At 46.5% G+C, this 25,197-nt stretch overlaps 1 protein-coding gene across 15 annotated transcripts in view; it reads left to right on the forward strand.

Annotated features, from left to right (window-relative positions):
• Positions 1-12,973: 12,973 nt before the first annotated feature.
• The window catches only part of KCNMA1 (potassium calcium-activated channel subfamily M alpha 1), a 784,008-nt gene continuing 771,784 nt past the window's right edge, over positions 12,974-25,197 (forward strand). For 14 of the 15 annotated variants that reach the window (XR_008378803.1, XR_008378804.1, XM_053584070.1 and 11 more), the window contains exon 1: positions 12,974-13,703. Coding sequence is in view for 13 of the 15 variants with exons in the window: in XM_053584070.1 (XP_053440045.1) it covers positions 13,323-13,703 (381 nt within the window). In the remaining 2 variants the exon portion in view is untranslated. Of the gene's footprint in view, positions 13,704-13,965; positions 14,079-14,463; positions 14,784-25,197 lie in introns of those variants that run through there. The other variant, XM_053584068.1, reaches the window with a different exon arrangement.

Consider the following 25,197-nt stretch of genomic DNA (forward strand, 5'->3'; position numbering starts at 1 on the left):
TATTCAAGAAGGTTAAAAGTAGACAACCACTCTCTTCTGACTTGAGAAGTTTTAGCTGTAACGTCTACTGTCACCATGTTGGATTTACCCCTGTCGGTCAATTGGCACTTATCCCTGGCTGCTTGAAGGATTTTCTTTTTCATCTTGACTTGAGACAAGTTCATTATAACATGTCTCAGAGATGCCTTGTTTGTGTTGAGATGACCAAGGGTTCAATATCCCTCTAAATAGAGTGTGTTAGGATCATTGGTGATGCTTGGGAAATTTTTGTGTATGACATTCTCCAGTAGGGCTTCCATTCCTTGGGTCATTCTTCTTCCTCTTCAGGGATTTCAATAATTTTTATGCTTGAACACTTTGTGAAGTCCCATAATTTTCTAAGCAATTGCTGTGCATTTTCTCTCTTCTTTCCTGCCTCTTTAAATGCCTGGGTTAGCTTAAGAGCTAACCATATCCTCTATCTCTGAGATTCTTTCTTCTCCATGGTCTAATATTTAGTGATACTTTGTGCTGAATCTTTAAGTTCTCTGATTGACTCCTTCAATTCCTTAACTCCGCAAGGGCTGCTAAAGAGATGTCTCTAGTCTGCCATCTTGCCTTTAAATCTAATAAGGCTTTATCTTTAAGAGTCTTTTCCATCTTGATTTAAGGATTTGTATCTTCTCACTTTTTTACTTCTGATAATTAAGATGTTTTCATGTATATAACAGTTACCCAACAAACACTTGTTTTTGTTGATGTTCTGGACAATATACAAAAAGACAATAATCTCCATGTTTTCCTTACTAGAAAGGCACCTCATTTCTCTACCATATTCCCTCCATGACATTTTGCTTATGAGTCTGTGAGTATTTTCATTGTTACTGAAGTGTCCATTCTTGAGACAAGAAATATATCTGGCCTTGGTAGAAGAGCAAAGGGGAAAAGAGGAAGGAATAATCCTTCAGTCACAGGAAAGAGAGACAACACCAAACAGCAAACAAAGGCAAGTGAACAAGAATATTACCATTCTTAGATTGACATAAGGGAGAAAAGATATGATTAAAATGGCTATGAACCAAAGGGGTGGAAGGAAATACATCAGAAGATGGAGACTCAGACAAAGCGAAAATAGGTTTATCCATATGTAATACAGTCACTTTTCTGCCTTTATTAGTAGTAAAGGGCAATGAAAAGCCAAGATCTAAGAGCTTTACCTGCATTCTTCCATGTCATAATAACTCATCAAAGGTGTACTTTTCTTCTCCTTACTATGTAGATGAGGAAAATGAAATTCAAGAGACTAAGAAACCTAAGCTTTACTCTATAGTCAGAGAGAGGAGCAGAGCTGGAAGTTGAACCCAGTTGTGTGGAATTCCAGAGCAGGAACACTTAGGGCTGAAATAGTACTTCCACTGAGCTATGATGCAAAATACTTTGTCCAAGTGGGAGTTCCTCCAGGGACCCTCTCATGTGGTGGGGGGAGAGCTGCTGTAGATGGGAAGACGCTTCTTATTAAAATTTCTAATAGCACAAAACATGGAGCACCTGGGAGTGCTTAATAAATCTTTATGTAATAAATAAATAAATAATATTTTTTCCTTTGCGGAACTGAAGAGATAAGCCCTGGTGAAGTGAAGTAAGACATGTTACATTGAGACACTCTCCTCCTTTGTTTCCTCGGGTGTAGAACACTGTGTAGTCAGCTGGAGAGACCACTGCCCTGTCACTTTCCCCAGCACGGAGGCTACGCTGGGTGGGATTGCCACGAAAAGGATCCACCTGGAAGGCCACTAATGGAGGTGGGCAGGCAATGCCTGGCTGTGTGCATCCTCTCCTGCTGTGGCAGCAATTTCTAGATGTCATTTCTGTCAAGTCCTAGTATTATCAATCCTCATCTTGATGGTGAGAACAGAATACACGATGAAACAGATTCCTCCTTTGTCCCCACCTCCTACACACAAGTTCAGGCTCCCCTCCAGCCAGGATAAACCCTCAGACCTTATAGGATTGAATGTCCGTGCTATCAGGGCTCCCTACAATGGGCATCTCAAGCATATATTCCCGCTGGAAAGATAAGCAGCTCAGAATGATATTTGTGTGTGTGTGCATGCACGGATGTGTGAGTGTTGATCAACTGTCAAAAATTTGCAACCAGGAGTCTGTGTCTTTCCTTAACAAGGGAAATGACTTGAATCTTACTGTTGAAACTTTTAGACCCCTTTATATTATAATCATAATCTGTCTGTGCTTCGCTGGGAAAAGAAGAAACCCAGAAGGGACAACAAACTTGGTCAATTATATGTTCTTTTCTCTTCCTTGTTTCTTGGGTCTCCCCATTCTCTCTGTCTTTCTACTTCTCTCCCTTTCTCTTTCCTTTCACTTTTCATGTCTTTCCTTCCTTCTCCTTCTCTACTCCCACACTTTCTCTCTCATGACTCATTTTCATTTTTGTGAAATTTTTCCCAACTCCACCCACCCCCTGCCCTTCCTGTAGTACAATTCCTACATTGGTCTTTCTCCCTCACCCCACCAGCCTCAAAAAAGTCCTGGCTTGCCTGGCAACCCCCGGACTCATCTCACAGAGGTTCTTCAAAGTTCCCACCTTGGCTTCTGGATGCATCTGAGTTCCAGGGAGAGACCAAGGATCCAGGCTCTCAGGTGCACCTGCTGAGTTTAAAGCCTCCCTCCTGGGACATTTCCTGGGCTAACTGGGCCCCAGCCCCTGCAGGGCACATGGAGGTCCAGAAGCCATGGAGCAAGTTCCCTACATGCTCATTGTCAGCTGAGAGACTTCTGAGGCTCCATGTGCTGACTCACAGCCGTGGGCTCACCTGGCAGTGGGGCTCCCAGGTGGGGCAAAGGGCCTCCTGTGTCTCAGAAGCTCAGATTAGCATTTTAAAGAAAGGTCAGCAAGAAAGGATTTCCTAGACCCGCTGGGAGCAGAAAGGAGGATGGTGAGGAAACTTTACCACCCCCAGACTCCCAACAGGCCCATCTGCTGACTGAGAGGGCAGAAAGGATGCCAGATATAAATTCTAACCTCAGTTCAGTCACTGGGGAGCAAAGAGGAGTTGGGTAGGTTATTTAGCATCTTTAAGCTTCACTTTCCTTACTTTATAGAGAAAAAGTCAGACAAAATAATCTCTAAAGTGCCTTCCCCTCTAAATTATAATGGGCCAGTGGAGAGGAGGCTGAGGGCTGGGTGACCACTAAAAGTACTGTTCCCTGACCTTGTAGAAAGGCTTTAGAACAAGTTCTTTGTGTTACTTTGGGCAAATGCTTTCTTAATCTGTTTAAGCCTCAATTTCCTCATCTGTATAATGGGGGTGATACTTTATGGGATCAAGTAACAATTAAACCAATAGGAAAGCACAGTGTTACCCCAAATCTAGGCTGCTTGGCCCCAGCTGCTACAAAGCATTTTAGCTCAAATTCCAGTCCTGAAACTCAATTATAAAATCGTGCCTTGATCAATTCTCTCTTGAATTTGATTGGCATGGAGGCAGTTGGTGTGCCTATAACATTCTACATCACTCACCAATTTTTCCTTCTAGCAAAAGGAGTCTGGGCTCAAGTTAAAGGCTATCAGCTGACATCACCAAGCTCTGATTTAATAACGTTGTTTTCATTAATTGTATTTATTTTTATATTTGCCTTCTATTTGTGCTTTATTTTAATTTTATTTATTATTACAGAAGACTTCAATTCTCTATGGCTTCACTTTCTATACTTTCAGTTGCCCATGGTCATTCATGGTCTAAAGAAAGAAATTCCATGGAAAATTCCAGAAATAATCCATAAATTTTAAATTGCCACCATTCTGGGTAGTGTGATGAAATCTGGCATTATCTGTTCCATCCTTTCTGGGATATGACTCATCCCTTTGTCTAGCGTATCCAGATTGTAGACACTATCCACTCATTTATCACTTAATAGCCATCTTGGCTCTCTAAAGAAATAGTATATACTGTAGAGGGTTCAGTATTACCTATGGTGTCTGGGGATTTTGGTCCATTTCTCCAGCAGATAAGGGGAGACTACCATATTTATGTACCTTCTATTTGTGGTGATAGTGGTTGTCAAAGTAGGTAATGTAATAGAATTTACTTATGAAATAAATTTAAGTAAATAAAGGGAGTCAATTGAAGACAAATATTAAGTAAGTAACTGAAAAGGCAGCATGACCCTTTGTCCAAAATCGTGAAGGTGATCTAAGAATTGGGGAAATGTTTGCATTAAATTTGGGGACCTATGAAGTGTCCACTATAGTCTCTGCCCTCCTCAGTAGGTGATCACAACTGTTACTGTCCTGGAAGGAAGGACACCTGCCACCACGCCATTTCTCCACCGGTTGCCTCAGCTCCCAGGTAGTGCAGATTTACCCGGTTTTCATGGAAGATCCAGGAAGAGAATGCAGAGTGAACCCTCTGCGCATTTGTAGATAAATTCTGCTTAGTCTTTAGATTTGTTCAAATGGTCTCCTCCATTGAATTTAATGGAACATCTTTTCAATGGGCCACCAGATTATGAACAATTGAATTTAATGAAAAGTCATTTCCATGAGCTACCAGGTTATGAACATTGAGTTTCTATACTAATGACAAAGGGACTGGAGCTCCCATCTGGGCCATTGTACTTTAAGTAGAATCTGTATTACCTTCTGAAATAAAAGCCACTTATGTATCCCAACCAATCTATCTCCTTATAGTGTCACCAAGACAGGTCTTGATAGAAGTGCTAAGATTAAGTCAAATAAAAAGCTTTAAGCCCATGACTATGTATCACCCAGGGAGTTCCCAGGGCTGCTAGCACAGTTTGTGGGCTGCTAGCACAGTTTGTGGGTTCCTGTGCTCCACTTACAGCTTTCAATTTTGTTATAACGAGAGAAGAACAGAGTGAGACTTATAAATAAGCAAAAGAATGTTTTGCACGCCTTCAATTTAGCATAGTCCCTTGAGGAAAATACGTTTAGCATAGTGTCTGGGAGCTTGCAGATGCTTTTCCTGAAGTGGGGCTCAGCCACACACTAGGCAGTGCTGGTCTCTGACAGGTTCCCCTGTTCCAGCTGCATGGTGTCGTAGGCAAGGTCTCGTTTTGGAAGATCCTCTGGAAATATCCAAAGTTTGTGCTCAAATAAGCCCATGTCAAAAGTCCCCAGGGAGAAAGAACTGGGGATGTGCTCAGTGGATTTATAAGCTTTGTAGTGGCTGTACACAGCTAGGATTTAATTAAAAAAAAAACAACAACAACAACAAAAGAAACCCAAGGAAGGGGTCATTAAAAAAAAAAAGGGTGGCGCCTGTGGCTCAGTGAGTAGGGCGCCGGCCCCATATGCCGAGGGTGGCGGGTTCGGACCCAGCCCTGGCCAAACTGCAACAGAAAAATAGCCGGGCGTTGTGGCGGGCGCCTGTAGTCCCAGCTACTGGGGAGGCTGAGGCAAGAGAATCGCTTAAGCCCAAGAGTTAGAAGTTGCTGTGAGCCCTGTGACGCCACGGCACTCTACCCGAGGGCGGTACTGTGAGACTCTGTCTCTACAAAAAAAAAAAAGCTTTGTAGTGGCTTCAGCTTCCAGAGAAACCAGAGTTCACGTCTCTTCATGTTTGGAGTTTCTAGAATGGCCAAGGAATTGGCAGAGCCTCCCTCATCTTCAGCTGTCCCTCTGGATTAGTATAGTAGAACAGCTGTGCAAAGTTCATTGGGAAACCCCCTCGTGGTAGCATCAACGACTCAGGTCTTGGCCAGTGGTGAGGCTCTCCATCCCCTTTCTGTTCCCAGGTAGCATTCCTGCAATGGCATTTCCTGCATTCTAGAACTCTAATAGCGTTCTGCTGAAGCGTGGCAAATGCCTTCTATTAAGACTTTTACTGAATGTCCTCTTGAACTCAGAGGCCAATTTATTGGTTTGCATTTATGGCTTATTTTTCTGCAACTCCCAGGACACTGCTAGACTGGGTTTTTATTTTGTTTTGTGTGTCTTTGCAAAAATATAGCAAAAGTGGGATTTCTTGGTTTCACAGCGAGAACCTGACCTCTCATAAAAACATAACAGTTTGTAATTTTTTAAGCTATTTAATTTATTACCTCATCTTTGGGACACAGGAGGCTCATCTACTGTAAGATACTAAGGCTAAAGCAGGAACATAACTGCAGGGGAGGCCAGCTGTCAATCTGAAACTAAGGAATCTTGCTTTGGAGAATGTTATGACCAAAGCAGGCACTAGCGGAGGAAATCAGAACTGGAAGTAAATGAACTTCAGAGATTTCTGACTTCTTAACCTCTCTCCTTATTCCCAAGAGGAATTATAAGTGGGAAGTTTGGTCTGGGCATTGTTCTTATCTGCAAATGCTGCAAAAGCTGGTAGGCAGAGGCAGGAGTAAGTCCCTTGCCTCATCTGCATGGCCTTCAAGATTATGTCACTGTGTCACCATGTAGCGCTAGGGATGGGAAGGTGAGTACAGGACCACCCAGATCTTGAACCAGAGCTTTTGCAAAGATTAAATCAGGAATGCTCTAAAAAAATGTTTAGACAACCTTGGGTAGGAAGGTCAGAAGAACAAGTTGTGTACCCCTGGGGAAGATCTTCCCTTTGGTACCTTCCTGTCCCACTAGTGAGAACGTGTAGACTCACTATTGCCTTGCGTACCTCGCAGGGGCAAGGTGCAGCACTGGTGCTCTGGTGGAGGGACGTGGATCACAGAGGTAGGAAGGTGCAGAATTGTTACTCTGTTAGTCCTGCAGAATGGCAGTGAAAGGTGAATTCTAGCCGGGGCATGTTCCATGCATTTAGACCCAGTCATAGTTGTCATGTTGGGGAACGAAGACTATGTTTTTGCAAATCTTGGCAGGCAGGAGGCTGAATTATTGGGAAGGATATGGTGGGACTATATTTGGGGGGCTATTTTTCCACAAAGGCACTGTCTTTGATGTGTTAGAAAAGGGGAGAATTATTATTTTTTTAATTTTTAATTTTTATTGTTAAATCATAGCTGTGTACATTGGTGCAATCAAGGGGTACAATGTGTGGGTTTCATATGCAATCTGAACTATTCTTATCAAACTGTTCAACATAGCCTTTATGGCATTTTCTTAGTTACTGTATGTAGGCATTCGTATTCTGCATTTAGTAAGTTTCGCCTGTACCCATTCTAAGATGCACCATAGATGTGGCCCCGCCTATTACCCTCCCTCCACCAAAACCTTCCCCCTCCCTTCCCCTTCCTTGGCCCTTTCCCCATAGTCTTGTGCTATAGTTGGGTTATAGTCTTCATGTGAAAGCTATAATTTAGCTTCATAGTAGAGCTGAGTATATTGGATACTTTTTCTTCCACTCCTGAGATACTTTGCTAAGAAGAATATGTTCCAGCTCCATCCATGTAAACATGAAAGAGGTAAAGTCTCCATCTTTCTTTAAGGCTGCATAATATTCCATGGTATACATGTACCACAATTTGCTAGTCCATTTGTGGGTCGATGGGCACTTGGGCTTCTTCCATGACTTAGCAATTATGAATTGGGCTGCAATAAACATTCTGGTACAGATGTCTTTGTTATATTGTGACTTTTGGTCTTCTGGGTATAAACCTAGTAAAGGAATTATAGGATCGAATGGCAGGTCTATTTTTAGGTGAAAAGGGGAGAATTATTTTGAGGTACCATGTCATGGTTCATAAATTCTCCATTGGAATTGGCTGGTCGGAGGCCAGTGATGTGGGGAAGGCTGGGAAGTATCACATGGTAAGATTGACTCTCATACACCTCTCACTCACATGCACCTGCTCTCACTAGGTGCTGGGTACAGGGTGTAAGCAATCAGTGGAAATCTTCTGGACATCTTTTCAACTACAATAAATCATTTGCACACAGTTAAAAAATTTATTTTTATTTCAATTCTTTTTTAAAAATTTCATATTAACATGAGGGTGCAAATGTTTGGGTTACATTGTTTTTATTTCTAAGGTAAAGATCAAGTTGTAGTTCAACCCTTCACCCAGGGGGTGTGCTGTATTTTATTTCAGATTAATATGACGGTACGGATGATTAGGTTACATTGTTTGTGTTTGTTAGGTAGAATCCAAGTTGTACTTGTGTCCCTTACCCAGGAGGTGTGCCAAATACCCCTACATCCTTACACATAGTTTTAGAACTTATTTTAAAATACATATGTTACATTTTGCAATAACCTAAACGTCAGGGGTATATCATCTACTGGAACATTGTTCAGTTAATTGCTTTTTAAAATAGTGGAGCAAATGCTTACAATTAACTAAGGTAAAATAAGATAAAGATTAGACGCTCACTCTAGCCCTAATATTGCAAAAATGCACACAGGGAAACTGTGAAAAAAATATGTAAAAATGTTAATAATGTGGGTGGCAGGATTATAGGTGAGTTTTATATTCTTTTATGAAACTTTTATATTCTAGATTGCTTACAATAAATCGGAATTATTCTTATAAGCAAAAATAAATATGAAATCAACATTTATTTTTTAGGAAAAGCCTTCAAAGCTTGTTCTCTAATCCCTCTCTCCATCCTGGGAACTGGCGTTCCCTTTTGGTTCCCAAATGCTCCTGAGCATAGTTTTCTGATGATTATTTAGAAGAGAACACAATTCTTTTGGGATAATTGTAATGTTGGGAGGGGTAGGGCTACCAAAAGCAGTTACAGCTAAGAAAATCTGACATCAAGTCATTGTAATAATAGGAATCTTGTTAGCTACCTTTAGTATAACAGTTTATATGCTGGTAGGAATAGTAACTAGATATTTACTGCTATTGTGACTATAGATTTTGGTTCCTTGTCAATTTTTTTTTAATTTGACAAAAATTGTTTACTTATAGTATACGACATGATATTTTAAAATACATACACATCGTGGAAAGGCTAAATCAAGATAATTAACATATGTATTGTCTTACATATGTATTTATTTGTGGTAGAAATCTACACTTCTGGCAATTTTCAAGTATACAAAATATTTTTATTAACTATAGTCACCATGTTGTACAATAGATCTCTTGAACTTATTTTTTCTAACGGAAATTTTGTATTCTTTGACCAATATCTTCACAATTCATGCAACCTCCCCCTTCTTCGTGGCTGTAGTTTCCCCCAGCAGGACTCTCCTCTTTGGAATTCCTTTATCTTTAATTTTAGAAATGTTTAGGAAAAGAAGACCCTTTGAGCATTCACGAAATAATAGCATGTGCCAGAAAAAGCCACCAGAGGGCGCTGGATCATTTAATCACCAAATGCTTTATGTCAAGAGTATTGGAACTGGGTCCAGGCTGGAGAAAAATAAAATCCACCATACATTAATGGTGATGCTGGACCAACATTTAAGTACATAAAATTTCTTGTTATCCTTGGATTTTACTTTAGTGACTCTGCTTTTTTAGTTTGTATGTTTATGAGCTTCCTTTTATTTCTTTTAAGTGGGTTGGGACTGTTCAGACAGAATACATACTAAACTTGAAATCCTATGATTTGTTTTGAAAGCCACCATAGACACATGTGCACATATAAAGAGGCTTCTATCTTCACAGGGAAGCTTTTACAGGCATTCAGAAGAAAATCAGGGCCTGCATTGTTTTCAGAACAGGGGTGAAGTTTCTAGGTTGGCATCCCTGTCTTGTGCAATGGTGCACAATTCCCAGCCTGCAGATAAATCTATGTTAGTTGAAGGTGCTCTGGGGCTGTTCCTGGGTGCTTCTCCATGCTGTTTCCATTTCCAAGGCTCCTCACAGTGTAGCAAGATCATGAGTTGACATGAGTGTTGGGGTATCTGACAGCCATTCAGGATGGAGGGGCTCTGAGGCACCCTGGCTTCTGTTCACAGCCTCTAGGCTGTCATGGGATGGCTGTGGCAGAGAGCAGCAACTGAATTACCTTGCCTCAGTTCTCACGAGCAGCCTTGTGGGGTGCCGAATACCAAAGTGGAGCCAGGAAGCAGCAATCCTGCTTCTACTCATCACCACAATGGCGCGGTGCCCAAACGCGTGCAAGTACTGGCTTGGGGGGCCGTGTCAGAAGATCTGGTCCAAGTTTGGCTGTTAGTTTTGGGGGTTGCAGTAATTGTAGCCACAATCTGTATAATGTTGTCTTTTTCACCCTTACAAATAACCTTTTGAAGTAGGCAGGAAAGTTCCGGAATTCATTCTGATTTTACAAATGAGGAAATACAACAAATGAAAGATACCCGAGGTTCTTTTAAGTTTAAGGTTTTGTTGTTTCTGCGCAGAGCTTTTTCCTAAATTTGTAATACCAGGTGCCAAGTTTTCTGAACAGAAGTTTGTGGATGATGTGGAGGTGACCAGAGAAAGCTGGGCAAAGGCCTGACGACGTCTACTTCTGGTGGATGATGGCACCCTCTCATCAGTGCCTGCCAGTCAGGGAGGTGGTAAGGAAGTTGAATTTGTAGGAAAGGAAAGATTTTGACTTTGACATTGGGGTAGGTTCTCTGATGAATCCCAACTAAGCTAAAGTTTTGGATCACACAGAGGTTGCTAAAAGCTTCCGTCAGTAAGGGCAGAGGTGAGAGCAGAGGAAGATGATGTTTGAGGGTCCTGCTAGTCCCCTAGCATCTTGAAAGATGCTGAAATGACCAAGATGACGATGCAGGATGAAGAGCTGGGGACTCTGAAGTTGGGGTGTTAGGAGTCATAGGAACCAGTGGTCTTTTGTTCATAAGCCCCCCATCTGGTGTTCCTGGAGAATTCTGGCTGTAGGGAATGTCTAGGAAGGTCCCAGAGGGGATTTGTTGCTTTGCAGACGTTCAATTTTGTGGGGGAGGGAATTCATTTTGGAGGTTTTCTATCCCATTGGGGAGACAGCCCAATCCTTTGTTTCTTCTTTTATATTATGGATGTTTTATTTTTAAATCGCAAATCTTGGGTTTGATTTAAGGAATGTCCTTAAATTTCTTGGCATATGCTGAGGCACAAAGGCAGCAGAGCACAACCATTTAGAAGGCCCATAAATAAAGGAACCTCGACACCGCAGTCACCTTCCTGCACATTCCCACAGCACTGCTGGGGCCAACTTCTCCAAGCTGATTTGCATGCTTGGACTGATGTGGCAGGGATGCATTCAGGGTGGCTGCTGCGCACCAATGCCAAGGACAGAGGTACCCTCAAATAGCATAGGAGAGACGCAAACAATTTCCCTTTCTGGAAAATACTATCTGTAGCTCCATATGCTTTTCGAGTACCAAATACTCAAGAACTTTTATCTCATTCTATTTTCCCCTTGACTTTGGCTTTGACTCTTTCATAATGGATGTGTATCCTGAGCCCAGTGAATGTGTTCAGAATCAAGCAAGAGAGGCTTCCAACATCCCCTTCCACCTCTCGGTCCAGCTCAGCCTTCCCTGCCCCTCTCCTTCCCTAAGGCCTCCCAGGACAAGGGCAGGGCTGATCTCTGACTCAGGCAGAGACAGTACCCGCCTATACAGTTAAGGATGCTAACTTGGGCCTTTACCACCATTAGAGCTGAAAGGAACCTGAGAATTCCAATTAGGCTTAAACTAATGAGCTGGAAACTTTGGCAAAACCATTGTGGGCAGTGAAGGGGAGAGACTGATCATCTTCGTTTTAATTAGCACTGGAAAAAACCTGTGGTCCAGCTGGTAGCAGGAAGAATGGCAGTGTCCAGAGGGAGCAAAGTTTCTGGGAGTACTGGAGGGGCCTCCCCTGGTAGTGCAGAGGTCCAGGTTACTGAGTAAACCCAGACTTCTTCATCTTTGTGGGTGGGAGGCGGTAGGGAAGACCCTACATGGAGAATGGTGAGACTGAATGAAGCCTGGAGATCCCCTTTCCCAGCTACTCTCCTCACAGGATGGACAGAATCTGAGAGTAGAGAAGGGGGCGACTGTTTAGGGAACTCTAGCGTCTGTTGGGGCCTGTACTATCCCTCAGGCCAAGTCTTCCTGATCATCTCTGCCTACGCTCTTAGGCAGCCTCTGTGGCTTAATAAAGAAAAAAGGAGAAAACCACCTGCTGCTGTCAGAGGCCTCAGACCACCTGCCAGCCTTCCAGATGGCCTTGCCCTCTGGCCACAGGTCAGGCACTGGAGCCTCTCTGAGCAGGGCGAAGCAAGAACTGGGGGTTGGTAATTGTGTGTATTCCGAAGCGGGGTCGTCCTCACTCCAGAAGCCAGAGGATCTTGGGGGCGCTCAGCGTGTGGAATTCCCTGACAGCTGGCCACTCCTCCCCTCCCGACTGGGGGCTCCTTCAGGAAAAACAGGGTTGCCCTGAGCGACCCGCGGTTCTTCCCAGGTGTCCCAGGGCTCTCGGCCGGGGGCGCAGCACCTTGGAGAGAGGCGCTCGGTTCCACGCCTGGGCTGGGGCGCTCTACCTTGCGCCCTGGGATCAGAGGCGCGTGCCGGACCGCAGCCGAGGGGCCCTGCCTGCCCCTGCCCAGCCCGAGCCGAGGCGAGCCAGGGCGGCGAGCCTCTCCCCTCCCTCCTGGGGCGGCCAGAGCCCGCGCCCGCTCCAGTTGCTGCAGCTGCTGCTGCTGGCGGCTGCGGGGAGCGCGAGGCGCGCGCCGAAGAGACTCGGGTGGCGAGGACGGGGACGAGGAGGAGGCGAGGAGGAAGAGCGAGCAGAGGCCGAGGAGGCTCCGCGGCGTGGCGGCGGGACTTGGGGGTCCCGAGAGCATGGGCTAGCGGGCGGCGACAGCCCGGCTGCCGGACACGGTGAACCTGCCGTGGCCCGCACAGGGGAGGAGAGCGGGAGCCGGACGCAGCCGGGAGAGGAAAGCTGGCGCGGGGGCGTCCGGGCGGAGGGGCTGATTTTCCATTATTAACGAGTTGCCGCCTAATAAGCGGAGAGAGGCTCGTTAGCTTTCCGGAAGCGCGCGGGGAGCGGGGTCCCGGGCGGGAGATCGGCGCACAAGCGTAGCGCTCGGCGGGCGGCGCGGCGCCGAGGGCACCCGGGCCCGCGCGCTGAGCCGGGGCGGGCCCGGGGGCGGCGCAGACCCCGGGCGCGGGCGGCCCGTGGCGCCCCCTGGCTCTCGGCGCTCGGGGCCGGAGCAGCCCCGGGCGAGCGGGGCGCGGGCCGGGGAGGGAGAGCTGCCCGCGCGCCTCATCCCCCTCCCCCCCGGGCGGGCCGGCGGCCGGGGGGAGGGCGGGCAGCGGCGGCTCGCTGTATATATCTCCGCGCACCCCGCCAGGTCGCGCACAGCGCCCCGAGCCCAGGCGCCTCCCCGCCCCCCTCCCCGCGCTCCACGGCGGCGGCGGCGGCAGCAGTAGCAGCAATATGGCTGTTGATGGGTGTTCGGGGTGGCGCTGGCGGCGGGAGGAGCTCCCCCGAGCCCCTGCGCCGGCCGCCCGTTGCTAGCTATGGCAAATGGTGGCGGCGGCGGCGGCGGCAGCAGCGGCGGCGGCGGCGGCGGCGGAGGCAGCAGTCTTAGAATGAGTAGCAATATCCACGCGAACCATCTCAGCCTAGACGCGTCCTCCTCCTCCTCCTCTTCCTCTTCTTCTTCTTCTTCTTCCTCCTCCTCCTCTTCCTCTTCGTCCTCGGTCCACGAGCCCAAGATGGATGCGCTCATCATCCCGGTGACCATGGAGGTGCCGTGCGACAGCCGGGGCCAACGCATGTGGTGGGCTTTCCTGGCCTCCTCCATGGTGACTTTCTTCGGGGGCCTCTTCATCATCTTGCTCTGGCGGACGCTCAAGTACCTGTGGACCGTTTGCTGCCACTGCGGGGGCAAGACGAAGGTAACGCGCGCCCCGGGCGCCCTCCTTCTGCGCCAGCCCCGCGGCTTCTCGGCGTGCCCTGCAGCCCACCTCCTCGATCCGCACCGCGCCGTGCCTCCCTCCATCCCTGCCCACCTTCCCCTCGCCCCCTTTCCTTCCCTCCGCACTCTCTCCCTGCGCCCTGGGACTGGAGCGGCGGGTGGCACGCTAGGGGTGAGGAGTTGCCCCCGACCGGTGCGCTCCGGGACGCGGACGCCCAATCCTGTCCCCTTGTTTACTGTAGGGTTATTGGCGGCTGCGGCTGGGGCTGGGTTGGGGAACGTGCGCTGGTCCGGTGCAGTGGTGCTGGGCGGGGAGAGCCAACCCCGAGGGGACAGAGGACGCTGGGTGCCGCAGGTGCGTGTTCCGCACCGCTCACCTGCCGCGGCTCGGCTGTTGGCGGTGGGCGAAGGCGGGCACCTCTTGCCGGCACTCTAGAAACCTGTTGGGGAGATGAGTTCGTGGGGTCAGAAAGAAGGAAAAATTTGGGGGGCACGAGAGAAAATCTCTTGGAGTAGGGAATTCTCCCAGGGGGGAGAAAACAGCCAGAGAAAGTGGGGGACCTGAAGGGGAGCAAGATAAAGTTGGGGAGATGCATCCCAATATTGGAGGCACTGTGGGCTGCCACTTTATGAATGTGGCGAGGTCACCATCTGATGCCACCTCCCACTCTATCTTGTCGATATTCTCGTGAAACATACAACCACCCCAAGTTCTTCAGCCTCTGTCTTCTCTACCCCAGGCCACCCACTCTGGGTTCCCAGAAATGGAGCCCGGCAGCGCTGAGCTGGAGCTGGGGTCTGCCTGAGTCGGCAGAGGCCAAGGCTTCTCTAGGAACTTCTTCCCTGGTGCCTGAGGTGGCTACATGGCTTAAGCTATTCCTGGCGCAGACGCCCACCAGCACCAAGGCTTGCTACACCTAGAATGTGGTTGCTAGGCTGACTGCTGTCCGTCGCAGTCACCCTGGAGATGTCCTTTCCCTACCTCTACTGGCTGGAGGTGGGGGACAGGCAAGGGCAATGTTTGTTAGAAAACTGCAGAATAAAAATAAAAAAGAACCAACTGGGAAAAGAGTGACCCAGCTGCCTTTTTGAGTAATTCCTATCCCAGGGGACTTCGCAGCACCATCCTTTTTGGAGGGTGGGGGTACTAGGGGAGTAGTGAAAGGTAGACTTTTGTCTAGGTCCCCACATGTTCACACCTTTCTAGTGAAGTTAATTCAAGGACCCCTGAAACTTGTAGCAAGTTTCAGCACAACAACTTGTAGCAGCCTCCTGGGCTGTGGAGCTAGAAGTGGGGGAAGCCAGGGGCTGTGGCAAAGGCAGACTGTAAACAGGCAACGAGAACGAAGCTGTCTCCTGATCATTAATTATACATGGTGTTGGGTGCTGGAGCTCAGCTGTGTTTAGTGGCAGCACACTTGTGTTTTGGAAAATACCGGTGTGTTGGAATACGGGAGAAAAATAAAAACTATCATTCTCTTCCTCCTCCTCTCTTTCCAAGGCCTCCAGAGGTTGGTCAGCCAGCTTTCTTTGGAGTTACCTTCTCAATGATAGAGTTTCCTTCTTACTTGTTAAGGAGGACAAGCCGCCACCTTCCAGAGAAGCCCTCAGATCAAGCCAAGTCCTAACTATCAGATGCCTCGCCCTCCCTCTGAGACACTTTATTCATAGAGCCTTCTTACTCACACAGTCTCTCTCTTCTCCTCACGCCTCATAGCCTTCAGTCGTGGGGACTTGTTCTCTTTACTGACATTCAACCACTGTCCTTGGAGGAAAGATAGCTAATAGTCGTGCACATCCGAAATGTTCTTTAGATAGACTATGGTGAACTTTTTAACAGCTTCCTTTCTTTCTGGAAGCCAGGAATTTCTATCATTACGAAAACTTTTTTTTCAATGATTTAAAATAAGTGGTGGTATTTCTGGGATCTCGGCCTTTTAAACACAGCTTCTAAAATCTTTTTACCCTAGAGAGCACATACTTAGGACTGCTGTGCCTGTAATGAAATGCTAATCAGGTAATTCACATAAAGAATCTCTTTCCTAAATGATGACCAAGCATAACTTCTGTCAGTTTACTCAAGGGAATAGGTTTTTGGCAATGATCATTAGTGAAAAAAACAAACTGTAAATATTTGGCTATATTTTGTAGCTGCAAGACCTGCTGAGTGGACGTAACTGAAGTTTGTGTGAGGAATCAACCTGGATGAGAGGTGATTGTGCTTGGTTTGGAGTCAGATATTGACTAGGAGCAGGTCACTTCTAATAGCATGAGTCCATTTCAAAACACACCCAGAATCTCTTGATACCTTCCCCTTGATTTGCTCAGTTAAACTGTAAGTGGCTGGCTCATTATAACCAATAATGGTTAAGTCAGGTCTTTTTATAAGCTTTTCTTTCTGTCCTGGAGGTCTGTATTTTATTGCAATCCTGTTTTTTTTGTCCTTCATTCTTTTTGCTTTCCAAGTATTTGGTAATTTTGTTGAGACTTGGTACAGAAGAATGTATTTGGCTTAAATTTAGAATAATTATTTTTGGGCTAGATTTCCCACGCAATCCTAGGGTGCCTTTCTACAGAATTCCTCAGATGCGTTCACCCTCGTCCTCATCCAGCCATAAGACGGTTTGACCAGGAGCTGGAGTCCAGAGGAAGGCAGGTCATTTTTAACATCTGAAATTCATGAAAGATAAGTTTCAGCAGGGAGCTCCGAAATCACAAACGTTTGGTCTCTAGACTGCATCATCGTTTGTGATCAAAGAACCTGAGACCAGACCTGCATCCTGGGACACCCCTTCATTAAATGAGTGCCTCTGGGCCTCTGCACCTCAAATACTGAATGACTTTAGTTTTTTGAAAAGAATGGTATGTGAACTTTTTTTAGGAAGTGAAGAGGAAAACATTGCATTTCTCCCCTGCTGGGAACTTGGGCATGGTCCTTCCAGCACTGTTCATTGCTGTACTTTTTCACATTGTTGTTTTTTTCTTCATTGGATTTCATCAGAGCTCTCTATTCACTCAGCTGTGACGTTGTGAGGTCTGATCCAGGCGGAGATGGAAGTGAACAGGGAGCTACTCTGGCAGCCTAAAGAAGGCCATGACTTTGAAGAAATCATTTAACCTCTCTTTCCGTGTTGTATAAAATGTGGGGATTGAATTCTGTGAGTTCTAATGTCCCTTCATACTCTGTGATTCAACACGGGAGAGTGGAAGGCATTGAGAAACATCACGTTTCTAGCTCACAATGTGCTCTTCAATTCTCCAGCAATTCATGTAGGAATTCAGCCCTGGAACACATAAGCATCTTTATTCCCGTCTTCTGCTCATCTTCCGGTATACAATCTACTTCTCTTGAAGTGGATGGAGAAACTGAGGCCAACTTCTTGATGGAGCTGTGGTTTGCTGTAGGATCTGAGTGTAGCTGGGCATGGACTCACTCCTATTCTTTTTAAAGCTGTATTTTTTATTGCAATCCTGTTTTTTTTTTTTTCTTTTTGCCATCCTTCTAGATGCTCTGGCTTGATCAAGATCTGCGTGTAATGAATTATTGAGGTGTTGTCTCCATGGCTGTGTCTGAGAAAACAACACGTTTTCTCTGTCAAGCTCGTGACTAATACAAATATCAGATCCCATTACGGCTTGGTAATTACCCAGGGTCTGGCCTGACGCATTCAGTCGGGGCTGGAGCTTCAGTGCCTTGGAACTCTTGATTCCACATTGGCGCTGGCACCTCATCTCATCCTGTCCTGGGGATTGGCACCCCTGGATGACCTTCAGATACTCCTTGTTGATCAGATCACTTGGGGTGGTGTTGGAGTAGTTCACAGGTCCTAGTCACAGGGGTGCTGCAGTTGACCCGCCCTTGTCCAGAGAATGTGTGCTTCTCCTTTCTGGCTCTCTATGGAAATGCCCACTTTTTTGTATACTTCAGTACAAACTGTGCAGTCTGACACACCCACAGTCACATTGCAGATCTCACATTAATTGGCTGGCAACCATGTTGAACTTTGATTTTGTTTTTAAAAAGAGCATAATGATGCTTACTTTGTAGGATTCTTACAGAGAGTGGAAATAATGGGTATGGAAATCCCTGCAAGTGTCTGGCACTTAACAGGCCTCTCATGAGTGGGAGCACCTATGGCTCACAAGATGGTGAGTTTGTTTTCTCTTTGATTCATTGAACTTAATGGCCCCTGACAGCACAGGCTGCAACAAACAGGATTTTTGAGCCAAAAGGAGCCTCTAGATCAGGTGTCCTCAAACTTTTTAAACAGGGGGCCAATTCACTGTCCTTCAGACCATTGGAGGGCCAGACTATAATTTAAAAAAGAAAACTATGAACAAATTCCTATGCACACTGCACATATCTTATTTTGAAGTAAAAAAACAAAACGGGAACAAATATAGTGGGCCGCAGTTTGAGGACCTCTGCCTAGATCCTGAAGTCTACTGTTACGGTTGACCAGCCGGTTAGGGTGAGAGTGAGATGGCTCTTGGCTATTCTAAGGCCAGGAGAACTGGGGCTGACAGCAGAGGCAGGCTCTGTGGATGGGGGCCTGGCAGCATGGTTAATGTCTTGACAGTGGGGACATTGGGGGATGAGTATTTCAGGTTAGGGGACTAGAAACTGCAGGACTGGCGGCAGGGAAACACGGGCATTTGGCAGATGGGTGTGGCTGTCCAGCACTTTACCCTTGAGGAGGGACAAACTCCAACCCTGTTATTCCAAGTTCAGAGCTCAAAGACCTGCCTCCCTAGGATGTAACAAGACTCCTGGCCAGGGCACTGCCCACCCAGACCAGGCTTTTTATTGCAGGGTCTACAGCGTTGTTTCCCAAAGTGTGTCCTGTGGAGTACTTGCCTTTGAAGTTAACCTTGTGAAAGGAATCAGCAGGCATGGCATAGCTGGGCTTCCCCCATGAAGGGTCACGTCGCAGGCTTGGAGTAGTTCTGCTGGTAGAGAAATGGGAAACTGCTGAGCAGTGCCTAAGGGTCAGGCAAGGATTTCACTACCTTATGCCCCAGTTTCCTCATTTGCAGATTGGGGATCATCACAGGGCACTGCCCTGTTGGGTAGGTTTTCTTACTAACTTCACTTTATAGCATTTCCCAGGTGGACTCTGGGGACCCTCTGTAAACCTTAAGCTGACCCTGCTTCTGTTTGCCCAGGGTAATTGACCAGACATGCATCAGGTGGAAAGGAAGAGCTGCCCGGCTGTTTGACCTGGGGGTGAAAGGATTCCAAGGCCAAGGCCAAGTGCGCCCTCTGTTTGCTGCAGCACTATCTTCTTCCTGGGATGGGGGCATTCACAGGCTGCTTGGTAGTAAAGAGCAAGTGCTTGCTTTAGGGCCCTCCCTATCTCTTTCTCACCAGGCACAAAAAGCTTGGTGCCAAAATGGCCAGGTTGGCAGTGGACTGCAGTGCCAGGGCCTCCTTCCCAAGTGGGTAGCAGGGGCATCCTGGCTCACACTGACAGTGGCTGCACTAATCTGGCATCATAGCAGCAGCTAACACTACCTTCCCCAGAATTTAGAGCTGTGGAGCCCCTGGAGAGTCCCCTTGTGGTTCCATAAAAAGGGCTGTGTTTGTGCTGTGATGCTACAGCCCCACGGGGCCTTGTGGTGACACGTCTGGGGGTCAGGCAAGGCCAAGCCTCCCTCAGAGCCCCAAAGATTCACAGCCTTCCTGTGCAGCAAGCAGATCAAGAGTGCCTCCCTTCTAAAAATGCCTCCTGGGCGAGTGGAGCCCTGGCCCTAAGCACGTGGAGAAGGAAACCTGGGCCCCATCCCCAGAGGTGGACTGTGTTAGCATTGTGAATAGGAGGTTCAAAGAATGTTTAGTTGGGATATCAGATCTCTGTCTCCAAGGGCTGGAGAGGGCATGTAGGCCTGGGCTTCTCAACCCTTAATAGGCATGTACATCACCTGATAAACTGTTAAAAATGCAGGTTCTGATTCAGGAAGTCCAGAGTGGGGCCTGAGATTCTGCCTTTCTGGTGAGACACAGGCTGTGCTGATACTGTGCACACCACACTTTGGGCAGGGATCTGATTTCTTGTCCATTCCTCAGCCTTCAGGTAGTCCATCCCTGCAGACATGCCTATTTTAATATGGAAATTCCCAGCTCTTCAAGGCAGGAAGGGATGAGAAGCTCAAAGTTTGCAGTGCCAGACAGTCAGGTTGAGGAAACTCAGCTACAGCATCACTGAGGATCTGTGGTTTAGGCTGGGCGCTTTCTGCTAAAGCTGATTGGTCTAATGCCTGCTTCAGAGAAACCCACCAGGGAGGGCTATTTATTTGGGATTGGCTGGTAATGGCCAGGGCAGAGTTCTGGAGCTTATAGGGTGTGGTCTGAGGGCTGCCCACCAGCGTGTGGGTTCTCGCCTGTGCCAGGTGGTCGTGCTGCAAGGGGTGCGGCTTCCTGAAATCCAGGATGGCAACTCGGCCAAACCACCTTCTTGCAAAATTAAAGGCTGGTGGTGTGGCTAGGGCTGCACTGTGGGCAAAGGTCCAGGAAGGCAGCCGGCAGCCACTCCCTCTGGAGGGTTTGGAGTCAGTGGCATCAAGACTGATTTTCCATAAGGACCTGGGTGGGTCTTCCCAAAGGGAGAGTTCAACTTTAAAGGATTGGGCTCAAGACCTCACCATCAGGTGGGCGGAGCAGACATGTGGCAGCCCTGTGGTGGGGCCCCTCCAGTTGCACTTCTGGAGGATTCCAGCAGAAGAAAGTGAAAGGAGCTCCCAGTCTCACCGTAGTGAGGATTTTCACAGCTCACACCGTCAGGGACTTTCTCCTTGAACTGTGCTTTTTATGTTGTTCCATGGTCAAAGGGGAGAACCTGGAATAAACTTTTCTCTATGAGCAGCTTTGGCAGTCAAAATGAAGAAGGGCTTAGCAGAACGTCCCCCCCCCCCACCCCAGGAGTCCTCCCATAACTCTTTTGGTAGTTATTTTTGTTACTCTTTTTGATTTTACTGCATATTAAGTGTGTGCATACTATATGTGAGGAATCAAGCTAGGTGCAGGGTGGGGGGAAATGATTAAGACCCAGTTCTCATTGCCTGCTCTTCAGGACTCTTTAAACCCAGTTATCTCTGTATAGGGTATGAAACACACAGGTTGGGAAGGCTCTTTCTGTAGCGGTTAGCTGGGGGCTGGGTGGGAATGTGGTGTGTGCGAATACATTTTACTGGTTCTTTTTGCTAGTTAGGTGATACGGAGAAACTTGGGGTGAAAGGGATAGGCTTGGTTTGGTGACAAAATGATGTTTGAGTCATGCCTGGATTTTCTTTATTCACGCCACCAGTGGATAACGAGGATTAGTTCATAACGGGCAGCTGTTTGCAAGGTGGCTGAGTCAGAGAGGGGATGGAAGGGCAGTTTCAAAAGAATGGCTGCTTCAAGAAAGAACTTACTTTGTTTTTGGCATTGTTTGGTGATTGTCTTTGGGACATTATGTCTAATTGCCAATTTGGAAATGTAATGGGCACTCCAGGCCCAGAATGGATATGCTTAATGTCATCAAGCCCAGCCCTGGAATCATCTTCCTATAAGATCTCATTACCTATATGACTAATGCTTCTTCATGTGGCCAAAACGGAAATTATTTAAAACATCTCATTTACTTTCTATTCTTTATGCTGTTTCATTGGCCTCCCTACTAAGTGTTCCTGGGGACCCAGATCCTGTTGCCTGGGGTATTTCCGAGCTGGCTGGCCGGGAAGGCCACATGCATTCTGCCTTCTCCCACGCCTTCCATCGCTTCTCCCTTTCCTTCATAGTCTTCGTCCTCCGCGGTGGTTCCCCTTCTTGATGGCTTTTGTGGAAAGTGGGTGTTGTTTAAACTTGGTTTCTAGTGCAATCGGGAGGATACTTCCATTTGGGGAAGAAATAATTAAAAGCAACACTACATGTATCTCCTCTTTATCAGAGCTTACTTTTCCTGAGAGAGAGGGGCCTTTTTTAAAAAGAAAAAATAAGATTTCAGATTTGTGACTTGAAGTGAAATTAGTTTCTGTCTGTTAACTGCTGAAGTCTGGGACTGTGATGTCTTTTAGTTTTTAAAGCAAGATTTTCCAGTAACGTTCTTTCCAGGGCCTCTTCTCTAACTGTATAAAACTGCTCGGCCCTGTGGGTCTATATCTTTGCCCATCGCTGCAAGGCACTTACCTCCATGCTGCTAGCACGGCTGAACATGGATTTCAAACTGAGTTTAAGATGAGTATTTATCTTGCTCCTTGGCCTCTTTTAGGCTGGGCAATCCTCTTTCCCATCATCATTGGGAGTGAACAGTACATCAGGGTTGCCCTGAGGGTTGGGGGCTTGATGTTGTTGGGGTAGTGGACAGAAATGGTGGCTTGATCTAACAAGTTCAGAAGTCTGTGGAATTATCAACTTATGGTGGTGGAAGGGGGCCTCTGGGCCTCTGGCTCTCCTGTTTTCCCCTCCCAGTGCTGGAAGCTCTGTGCCCCACTGCCACGGGGGACCAGGGTGTTCAACATCTCCTGAGGCCACCATTCTGCTGGCCTTACAATGAACTTGGAAAGACCTTTCTTCTCACACTAGCCCCTCTTAGTTTCTGGCCTGTGTCTCAAAGACACAGAATAATTCTTGGTGGATGACAGATTTGAAATTCCAAATCCAGCCCAAGAATATCTGGAGCTGGGTGGTGCTCAGGTGTCAGCTGTGTTGCTGAGACGTGGGGTGACCTTAACTCTGATGCTGCCATGTAGTCAGCTTTCTTCTCTTCCCTGATGGCTTCCAGGTTTCCTTCCTTCTCCGGAGACAGTGAAGATTCTCTTGCTCCTTTCCCCAAAGTTTGGGAAATGACCTCTTGTGGCTGTTGGTTCTTAAAGTTTGCCCTCTGAAATCTGTTTGGTGTTACTGGAAGCTGTGGATGGAGGTTTTTGGTTGTCCTGGGCCATAAAGCTGCCTCATTCTCAATGGAACGTGCCTTGGATTTCCAAGGTTTAGCTTGCTTCTCAGTTTAGAGCTCAGCTATTGAGCTAAGAATTCAGATGTAGGGTGTGGGTACTCTGTTAGGAAGCCTGCGTTTGATTCTGTTTTCTATAGGATGGCCTTTTGGAGCCCAAAGCACAACAGACAGTGATCTTGAACCTCTTTTTGTGTCACTTGAATTAGCTAGCTGCTCCTTAGAATTGGAGGCCATTTGTTCCACACCTGTTCATCTGGTTGCCTCTCCTCTTGGCCTTCTATATATTCTTGCTTTCCTCTTCCCTATTTTGTTGAATGGAAGGAAACTAGAAAAGAAAAGAATACATATAAAAGGAGAAGGCAGAGGAGGGCTGGGAGTCAAGAGGGAGATGTTCACACTAAGGAAAACTGAATTTCTCCTCCAAGAGTTAGATCTTGGTTAAATATATAATTGGATGGATTTTGATTTTAGTCCTTTCACTTTTTTAAAATGAATAAACCATGACAAACGACCTCACCTCTAAAGAGTGATATGTTATGTCTGTAAAGACCAGTGGGTAGCATGATTTCACATTTGGACAATTTTAGCTTTTCAAGAGATGGTCTGTCTAATGAATGGATAACTTGGGACCGGTGTGGCCCTGTGGCCCAGATGTTAGGGTTCTAAGATGTGGTGGTGGTGGTCTTCTCTGTGTACTTGTTATCCAGGAGCAGGAGAATTCTGCTCATCCTTGGGAGAAGTTGCTGTGTTAATCTTGTTTTCTCTTTATGTAGCTTTGGAAAGTGAACCCTTTGTGGCGCTGGAAGAGGGAAAAGTGGGCATCCAGTGATGTTCAAATAGAAGTGGTAAGCGTTCTAAGGCTTGGAGGAAAAGATTTGCAAGATGAAAGGGCTGATCCAAGTGCTAGGAACTTTTTTTTTTTTTTTTTTTTTTTGGTTTTTGGCCAGGGCTGGGTTTGAACCCACCACCTCTGGCATATGGGACCGGTGCCCTACTCCTTGAGCCACAGGCGCCGCCCGTGCTAGGAACTTTTATGACCAGCATTAGCTGGCAACAGCTTTACACATTGTTTTTGTCTTTTGTGCATCTGGGAGCACTTTCCTCACAGTGCCTAGAAGAATTGGTTCAGCTGCCCATGAATTATGGCCTTTTCTCCTGTGGACTGTGGCAGGCACAGCCGATTGAGTGATAGATTCTTAAAGAGTATAGGAATGATGTTTCTTGTTGAACCCATGAGAGAACGCAATGGTTTGCCTAGGTCTTAAAAACTACTTCTACTTCTTTTATTACGTTCATTCTCAACTCTGTTTTCCCTGTAAGATTTATTTTTCAACTTCAATATTTAATACTTTTGTCCTTCATCTTAAATGCACTGTATGTTCATTGTAGAAAATGTGGCTTAAAAAAAAAATAAAGGACATCTCACACCTTTGGCTACTATCAAAATAATAAATCACAAGTGTTGGTGAGGATGTGCAGAGATTGGAACCCTTGTGCACTGTAGGTGGGAACGTAAAATGGTGCAGACACTATGGAAAACAGTATGGCGGTTTCTCAAAAAAAATTTGGGGCCATGCCTGTGGCTCAAGGAGTAGGGTGCTGGCCCCACATACCGGGGATGGCGGGTTCAAGCCCGGCCCCAGCCAAAACCCCAGCCAAAAAAAAAAAAAATTAGAAATTACATCATATGATCCAGCAATTCCACTTCTGGGTATATATCCAAACAAATTAAAACCAAAGTCTCAAAGACAGATTTGTTCACCCTTGTTCACAGCAGCATTATTTGCAATAGCAACAGGTAGGTACAGTCTGCGCGTACGTCAGTGATGAATGGATAAACTGCATGTGGCATATAGTGAGTGCACTGGAATATTATTCAGCTTTAAAAAGGAAGGAAGTTCTGACACAGTGTAGATGAAGCTTGGAGACCTCAGGCTCAGTGAATTAAGCCAGGCACAAAAGAACAAATTCCACTTACACGAGATACCCAGACTACTCAATCTCCTAGAAACAGAAAGTAGACTGGGGGTTTCCAGGTGTGGGAGGGGACGGGAGTTTCAATGGGTATGGAGTTTCAGTTTTGCAAGATGAAAAAGTTCTGGTGATGGGTCGTACAATAATGTGAATATTGTAACACTACTGTACACCTAAAACGGTTGAGAGAGTAAACGTTTGTGTATCTTTTGTCACAATTAAAATTAAAATTTTTTAAAAAGGAAAAAAAATTCCCTTTCCTTATCCCTTCCTGGAGATGTCTACCATTATCTTTGGACACATTTCTTTCCTTCCCTGGCACATTCTTCCCCGTGGGGCTCTTATTTTGTTGGCAGGGCAGCTACCATCCTTCCTCTAAATGTTGCAGCCTCTTGAGAGGTACCCAGACTGGCCTTGTTAGATTTAGGCGGCATCTGCCTTGAGACCAGAAGAATGAGCAGAACAATCCTCTTTCTGTCGGAGGAGTCTGGTTTAAGGGTGTTACTCTTAGGGCGAAGTTAAGAAAGTGACATGTGAGTATCTATGGTGTCTTAGGCAAGTCATTGT

This window comes from Nycticebus coucang, chromosome 3 (genome assembly GCF_027406575.1).
Source record: "Nycticebus coucang isolate mNycCou1 chromosome 3, mNycCou1.pri, whole genome shotgun sequence".
Taxonomy (NCBI): domain Eukaryota; kingdom Metazoa; phylum Chordata; class Mammalia; order Primates; family Lorisidae; genus Nycticebus; species Nycticebus coucang.